Source organism: Electrona antarctica, assembly GCF_951216825.1.
Source record: "Electrona antarctica genome assembly, chromosome: 16".
NCBI classification, from domain to species: Eukaryota; Metazoa; Chordata; class Actinopteri; order Myctophiformes; family Myctophidae; genus Electrona; species Electrona antarctica.
This window is the reverse complement of record NC_136797.1, coordinates 27,559,551-27,568,655: the sequence shown is the minus strand read 5'-3', so window position 1 is coordinate 27,568,655 and position 9,105 is coordinate 27,559,551. Positions and strand designations below refer to the sequence as shown.

Here is a 9,105-nt window from a genome sequence, read left to right as displayed (position 1 = left end):
CTGATTAGCATAATGATGATGGCTGATTATAAAACAACTGTACAGAGGTGTACAATGCTTGGTAATAGGGCCCTGTTAAAAAAACTTGAATAACATTAATTTGAATACCGGTATGTATTTATTTGACACTACAAACGTATAATGATGATGATGATGATGATGATAATAATGAATAGGCTAAAAAAAAGTCCTACCAATAACAAAAGTTAGCATTCCTTACTGGCAATTAATTTTGTTAGGTTAAAAAAACGTATTAACCTGTCATAGCAGCTGTGCCGTGCACCATACCATAACAGTCTATTAAAAAGAATGCATCATTCAGAGGTCTATTAAAATCCTGAAATTCACACATTAGTAATAGAGGACGTTTATGGGGAGAATAGTGCCATCAACTTAAAAATAGATTACAATTATCTGAATCCACTAATGTCTTTAATTTGATAGAGAGGAAACCTTTAACAATACAGTGGGTTTCAACAAAATGGCCAATAGGTCAGATTTATCATGCGAATCCCAGTCATCACTGACCATTTCCCCCATATTGCTTTTATTGCTTTTGGCAAAAAAAAGGATGATGGAATAACCCACCAGAGGAGAAGTAATGGATTTCTCCTATTAATGATGGGCTCTGAATTAGCAATATAGCCACCCAGGCGCGAGCAGATTGACTCAGTTCAGACCTAATGTCGGTGAAAGCTCTTTTCATTGCATGCCTATGCTCACTCCACTGATGACTTTCTATTCTAGATCCTTCCTGCTCTGAATAAACAGTCATTATCTCAGTAGCACTTGACTCATGCCATTTCACCGCGGTCTGCTGCTGCAGTGCCATAGCTGCTCCATTCAACAACGCCTTTCACCCTGGGGAGCAAAAGCTGCTATAATGTGTCCGTCGCTGTACCTGTCTTTACCTGACTCTGGCCAGTTTGTTTGTGGCAGATGCCATGCTGAATTATGTATAGCTCAGCTTCTGTGTGTGTGTCTACAGTTGGAGGCCATCGATATTGTCCTTTTCTTTTTGCTGAGGTTTGCGTGATCTGCGCAAAAGGACAGTTAACCCATTTTGGGGCGGGAACCCCTTTTGGTGTTTTAAACATTATGTTATAATTTAGCTATTGAAAAATAGCAGATCTACAAGCTCATAGCGCGCCACCGAGTGGCGCGCTACGAGCTTGTAGGTCTGCTATTTTTGAAAAATCGTGAAAATATTTATTTCAGAAAACTGGAGGATTTAGAAGGATTTTTTTAAATTTTGAGGTCAGGCCTAAATGGGTCAAATAATAAGGGACAATATCGGTGGCACCCAACTGTATATACTGTAGGTATTCACAGATACATTGCGTGGCAGGAAGCCAAATGATCTGGTAGCCAAACAGAGACGACTTATCTTCTGCCGTGAGTAGGTTTGGGCCGTATGAAGGTATTACGGTAAATCAGGGTATTTTGAAATCCCGAAGGTATGATTTTCAATACCATCAAAAATACAGACACTGCTAGATATGGAATCATGAAAAATTGCCACATATATAACTTGATCTTAAGATAACTTCTTCAAAGCAGTGTATTAGCCACATCATTTTAACTGTCAGTCTAAAACCAACACCCACACATCATCTCTGTTCAGCCCACTAATACACTAGTTCTGCTCTCTCTAACTGCGACTCACAGATTGACTGCCCTATACTGCCTATAGTTGTCTCCACCAGGCCGAAGGCATGGGGAGAGAGTATGTTTTGCACTCCGTCCGTCCGTCCGTCCGTGTGTCCGTCCTTCCTTCCGTCCGTCTGTGTACAGCTAATCTCCGCCACCGTTAACCCGGTCGATGCCAAACTTTGCACACACACTCCCTGGATGGCAACGATGAACCTCTGCCCCGCATTTTCCAGAACGGCCTGTTATAGCGCCACCATGAGGCAGCTTTTCACATTTTTACCTAAAACTGCACCGATCTGCGTGAAACGTTGCATGCACACTCCCTAGTGGCCAAGGACAAACCTTTGACCTGCAATTTCCGCATCTGCCTTTTATAGCGCCACCAGGAGGCTGACTTTTGTAAAACACCTTTTTTGATATTACTCCTCCAGATTCTGTCCACAAATCTCACAAATCGTTACACAGTATCTCTATGGTCATGTGCTCAAGTCGGATCTGTCCGATATTTCATATTCCATCCTAATTGGCTATAATTGGCTTTCACAGTTTGCAAGATTGCCCCGTTTTGAACAAAAGCCTCAAATCATGAACGCAGCATACAATTTACGTGAAATCTTTCACACATTTTCTTACTAGGCTGAGGAATATATCCCACCCTTTTCACATTGGCCTGTTATAGCGCCACCAACAGGTTGATTTTTGCAAAAAACATTTTTGGAACAAAATGCCTCAAATCATCCAATTGCCATCAAAGGCTCCTAAACATTACTCCTAAACATTTTGCCAAACATCACACACACTCCTATCCTCCTGGTGGAGACCTGTGCCCGGAAGGGCACTTTTTCTAGTTAGTTGTTTGTTATTGTCAGTGACTCATTTCTCTTTCCTCAGGCTGACTTCTATCACCAGCAGCCCAGCTTTTCGTTTTTGTTACCTTCATATACCATATACTGAAAGAATGTCAGAGATTCTACATAGAAGCCTATTTATGAGTCACTGCCACCTTTTGTACAGGTTTAGCATAATGTGAGCGATTTTAGGAGTGCCAAAAATCACAAACCACTTAAGAAGCGAGAAAGGTTAGGATGTTTTGCTGAGGCCATAGAAAAGGGAGTTACAGTAAGCTAAGTGAGATGAGATAAATGCAGTCTACAAGTTCACACATTCAAGCGTAGCGTTAGTTCATTGCGGCACGGAGGGCAGATGGTTTATATGTGTTTACATGGTTCCCCCTCATTCATTCCCCCTAGTGATCTATACTTCTTCTTTAAATCCGCTGCCTCTCTAGGCCACGCCCTCATTCCCACAGTGCAATTCAGGCGGCTACTTAAGCAGCCTCAGCTCACTTCTCTTTCTCTTTGGCTCTGCTCTGGGGGGTTGTTGATATCAGAGCTGTGTCTTGGTGCACAGATAATCGGAGATATCAAATGTGATATCAGACCTGTGTCTCGGTATGCAGATCATCTGATATCACATGAGCAGAGCCACACCGCCATACTAACATGCAATAGCTTTGCAACAAAATGGTCTATGGTCAATCTGAGCCAAAGTGTCTCAATGAACTTGTGAGCGTGCAGATTTGCTACTTTTGCTATTTTTGAAAAAGTTGGTGGAAAGAAATAATATTTGAAAAATAAGATGCCCAAAATAAGGACGCCAGGGTGAAAGTAATAGCAAAACAAACTAGAGATGCCAACTTGCACATTGCACACAAGTACGCCATGTATGGCCTACTTGTGCGCAAGCAGAGCACGTCATGAGGTGCACTCACCACTGCTGCTCTGACATGACTTATAAATAAAATGTACTTACATACAGTACAGACATACCCAGCCGATACATACCCCCTATTGACCTTATACCAATTTTGAAACGTACTTTAGTTACGTCATCGAGATCAGTGGTTTCTCATTGGCTGATGGAATGTACCGACATACATGCATACTTGGTCCCTGATTGGCCGAGCGACGCCACCAATACATACTTGGGCTGATTGGCAGAGCGACACCGCCGACATACGCAGCCGATTACAGTACTTGCGCGCTCTGCTTGCGCAAGTAACTAATGAACAGGTCTCTTGTCGTTTACTAACTTACTAGCATGTTATATACATTATATAGAATAAGGATTGTTACTGAATGTCACAAATCTCCTTCATTACTAACCTCTCTCTCTCTCTCTCTCTCTCTTTCTCTCTCTCTGTTCTCTGTTGTTTCCCTCTTGCAGATCTTCCATATGACCTATGACCTGGCTAGTGCTGTGGTAAGGATATTTAATTTGATAGGCATGATGCTGCTCCTGTGTCACTGGGATGGATGTTTACAGTTCCTGGTGCCGCTACTACAAGACTTCCCTCCCGATTGCTGGGTGTCGCTAAACGGTATGGTTGTAAGTATTGCTTTTTCTTCACCTTTGTTTGTTATTTTGTCCTATTAATGAACAGTGAAATAAATCAATGCTCATGATAAAATGTCACCCATTGTTTTCAACTCACATTTTAGAGAGTCATTTTCTTAAACCACTTGAACCCCATCATCCATATTCTGGTGGAACATTAGCCAAAAATACAGATCTACAAGCTCACAACATGTTGTGGGCTTGTAGATCTGTATTTTTGGTAAAGATCTAGAGGGGTTTAATTGGTTAAAGGACCACTTCACCACTTTTCAACTTATCTTCATATAATTGGTCCTCATGATAATGATAAAATACCTTTATAATTTTGTTCTACTCGGTCTGTGTCTCATGGGAGGGCTGCGGGCAGTAAAAACGAAATATAATTATTATTTTAAATCTTGTTTAAAAAAAATCTTCCTAACGATGATGTCACTGGTGGATGGGTTTCTGAACTGCCCACAGCTCTCCTATGATACACAGACCGAGTAGAACAAAATTATAAATGAGGACCAATTATATGAAGATAAGGTGGTGAAGTGGTCCTTTAACCAATGAAACCCCTCTAGATCTCGATCTTTACCAAAAATACAGATGTACAAGCCCACAACATGTTGAGAGCTTGTAGATCTGTATTTTTGGCTAATGTTCCACCAGAATATGGATGATGGGGTTCAAGTGGTTTATGGTTGCTAGTATTATTGAAGAAAACGACTCTCTAAAATGTGTCCTAGTTTAAAAAAGGGCACATGCCTCTTTTGCCTGGATTGTGACAAATAAAATATGCTTCACGTTCCTTGTTGTCCTTTCGCAGACATTACATTAGGTAACAGAGGGAGAGAAGCTAAACATACAGTTATGCAACTGTTTTGTTTTTAGAACGGTTCAACGGTACATGAAGTGTTTCAGTGCTGAGATTTCAAAGCATATGGTCATTATGTGGCTTACACTCACAGCATATTTAGTTTACATACATACAATTCTCAGTGACACTCGTCCCAAACAACTGAACTTGACTGTACTGAAGTCTGATGTAAAAGTAGGCCTGATCTATTTTCGGCCCTATTGCCAACGCATCACACTTTGACTTTGTTGTGAACGTGTGTATATTTCTTTTCCTTTCCTTCAATTGAATGAGGAGTCGAAGCCTGACAGGGGGGGGGGGGGTTCCCCGGTTGGACATAGCGTGCATGGAAGGAACACGTTATTCCAACCAGTTTGTGTCTATTCTGAATGCAGTGTATTAATAAATAAGTAAATACTTTAGGCTTCTGTAATTGGTCTGCTCACTTTTTGCCGCTACATCAAACCTCTTCACCGAAAATAGCAAATCTACACCTAGACATTTTGACAGTTTGACAGTTTGATCCTTTTTTTGCAGAATGTTCGCTGCCAGAATAGGGATGCTAGGGTTCATGCGATTAAGTCATTGTGAAAATGTGAATTTTGACATTGTATAGTGTACACAGACAACTTGATTAGTAATATTTGCAACTCGGAGCGGCTGTTGCTGAGCGAGTACAGAGGCAGTCAGAGTACAGGGAAGGCCGTGGCTCAGGGGTAGAGCGGCCGGTAGAATGGCCGGATGGCAACAGTGAGTTGCCTAGTTCGATCCCGGGCTCCCCCAGAGTTGGTGTCGAAGTGTCCTTGACCTTGAGCAAGACGCTGAACCCCTAATTGCTCCCGATGAGCAGGTTGGTGCCTTGCATGGTTTCCTCCTCCATCGGTGTATGAATGGGTGAATGTAATACACAATCTATAGCACTTTGGATTTACCAATCATAAAGTATAGCACATTAGACCCAGTCTACACGTTAAAGAGTCCCAGAGAAAGACAGCAAGATGTAACGCCTATAACAACAACCCCCTGCACGTTCATCTGAGCCATCTGAGCAGCCATCTGGCAGGGTAAATGCAGAAAAGTACTTGAGCTAGTATCCCTCCACTGTACCACTGTATAAAGGTTTGAGTAAAGAAAGAGAAAGTAATCTTGAGTGTCAAATCCATTACATTCGGCATAGGCACAATATGTCCTGCACAGCCATGCCAATAACCACAATATAGCACGACCTTGAGCATTTTATTGCCATTTTGGCTTTTATACAACAGTTACCAACACAATATAACAATGTATTCATATTGTGGGCCAATTTGCTATAAAATAAAACATGTTTTGTGAGTGTTATATTTCTTTCCTTGTAAATACAGACATGAACTAGTCCCTGTTGACTCAGCCAGACCCCTTGAGATGGCTCTGAGCCAGACAACTTTCAGCCAAGCCAGACGATTGTAGATCGCCAAACTGAATAAATACCCCCACCCCCCACCCCCCCACACACGCACACACACACACACGCACACACACACACACAAAAGACTCTTTTCCTCACTCCCCGTTCTTGCATATTCATCGATATTATTTGGCTAAATTATAACGCGCATGGCGCGCTCTATGAGAACATGCACAAGCAATATGAAAACATTGTGACGGCTCTCTGTCGCTCTCTCCCTCCTTCTCTATCATTCCCTCTCTGAGTTGGGGTCAACCAGCCCATGGTTCTCCTCTCAGAGGGCTGATAGGGTCTGAGAGTGGATGGGTCTCCTGGGTAATGCTGATTGTAAATACTTGTCTCTTCAATAAGTCCCCCTGCCCAGGCAGACCTCGCTATTCCACATGCACACTGACTGTATGCTCTAAGTCTAAGGCACTGGCTCGTGTTATAGATTCAATAATTTTATTGCCATGTCAACAAGTTGATAGGAATTTGTCTTGGTTCATACTCAACATATACAGACAACCATAGATACAAAAACAAGAAAGACAATACACTACAAAAACCAGCAGCATAGGGATTACATTTTAAAAGTGCTATATGCATATTGCTACATACTGTACATACATCAGCCCAACTGTGCCTAATGAGTCAAGTTCAGATGATGTTATAACAGTGACTGTTATGTTATTAACTGAATTATTCACTGTTATAAAACACATGTGTTACAGTAGGTCACATGTGACTAACCTGTGTTATTTACCCCAGCAAACGTTGCCCACATCCCCACTTATATATAAAAAATCCTTTGCAGTAATTTCCTGCATAACTGCCATAATTCATCTTTTTACCAAGATCCTTTTACAAAAGATTTGGCATAATAGCCACTCTATCTGTGAATTACTAAAGCAATTTAAGATTATGAATGTTTGCTATTAATCATGCACACTACAAGGCTGTCAGGTGCCTTACAGCTGCAACCAGGAACCTGGAATGAATACAAACTTACTTTAACCAATCTGTATGTTTTTTTGATTGATTATTTTATCAAACAATAAAAAATGCAGTACAGGGTACAGTCAGACACATTGGTCCAAAAGCATAGCACCAAAGAAAGAGCTTGCGGTCTTGTTTCCATTTGGGCCACAAAGAGAACAAAAAGAGATAGAGATTCAAATATTTAACAATATTTTAATATATAATAAAATAAAACATACATTTGTTATAAATATATATAGAGTACATATGCCCCTCAACAAACCAGTTACAAGAGTTGTTTAATCTTGTTACTTCCAGTTGGGGAATATTGCCAAAAGTCCTTCCTGTCAACCCCAGACCTTGAAATGGCCATTCATGCATTTATCTCATCTCACTTAGCTTACTGTAACTCCCTTTTCTATGGCCTCAGCTAAATAAATAACATCCTATCTCCAATTAGTATAGAATTCTGCTGCCAGACTGTTAACCACCACTAAGAAACATGACCATTATGTCATTTCTTGACCGTTTCGGACTCCCCACACAGAGTTGCACCACTCAGTTCACATTTTAATTTCTTGAAAAATGTACATTTTGGAGTCAGCTGGTTTCTGCCCGACAGCAGATATGCTTGTCCCTTATGAGCCTCTGCGTAGCTTTGGATCCTCAGATAGGCCCTGCTGGTTGTTCCTATACAGTACTTGTAACTCGCCTAATTAGCCCTTCATTAAATCCCACCCCAAAAAAAGCGATTGTCCAATGACAAACCAAATAGTTTAGCAACGGTTGCTATGCAGGTCAAGCTTTCTTCGCTAGGTGCAGACCTAGAGGTACCCATATCTGGTGCAGACCCCACACACACGCGCACACACGCACGCACGCACGCACGCACGCGCGCACGCACGCACGCGCACACGCGCGCGCGCGCTCTTCGACATTTCTTCAGCAGTTCTTTATAGGGTGGTTGAGGTGCTGTCATACAATGCTATTGAACCCGTTAAGCCCCTGCGTGGCTCTTTAGATGTTCCACTGGTTTTTCAGCTTATAGCATAGTTGGGGAAAGAATAGAAAGTGTACAGCCTAACACATTAACAGTGGATTTTTTGACATTTATGGCCCCAAGTAAAGCCCCCCCCGAGGAGGACGTGCCTGCCTGACTATCATCATACATGCATCTCCATCTCAACACATTACAAACCTCTGAATCCTGATGCTATTGAAGATGCTGTGCAGTGCGTGCAATATATAGCACCAAAAGAGGTTAGTGTGCACATCAAAGGGGGGCAGAAAGCTTCAGAAGTTGGATCCTAAAGGCAAAAACATAATTATTTCTTCTATCTTTCTGTCACTCTCAGGTATACACATACAGTATGAAGTACACTGTATACTGACAAAGAAATGCCAGAGATCATAATAAGTAGAAATTAAATATCCTCTCCTCTCCTCCCGTCCCCACTCCCAGTGCAGGTCTCATGCACATTTCAGGGTGGCAGAGAATATCAAAGAACTGCCGTCGAGGTATATAAATACTTAATTTCACTGTCTCCCCTGTCAGGGGAATGACTGCCAAGTGAGATATTCTCAGTCCCATAGGTTTCCATTGTCCTCAGCTGCTTTGGTTGCTGGAGGTTTAACCTCCAGGTGGAGCATGTTGCATCACGTTCTTTTGTCTCCGCTTTTGTTGCGTCACTCGTTCCTTCCTCCAGCTGTAAGGACAAGAGAGGAGCCAGAGAGGATTGCAGATATTGTTGAGTGCTGCTGTAGTACTGGTTATGGTTGTTATCTACTTGACTAATGGCCTGACAGT

At 41.9% G+C, this 9,105-nt stretch overlaps 1 protein-coding gene across 3 annotated transcripts in view; it reads left to right on the top strand.

The window, feature by feature from the left end:
* Positions 1–9,105, top strand: part of hcn1 (hyperpolarization activated cyclic nucleotide-gated potassium channel 1) — a gene marked incomplete at its 5' end in the record, with an annotated part of 148,940 nt that overhangs the window by 92,130 nt on the left and 47,705 nt on the right. For all 3 annotated transcript variants that reach the window (XM_079524950.1, XM_079524949.1, XM_079524948.1), the window contains one exon: positions 3,880–4,041. In XM_079524950.1, the coding sequence (XP_079381076.1) occupies positions 3,880–4,041 (162 nt within the window). The remainder of the gene's footprint in view (positions 1–3,879; positions 4,042–9,105) is intronic.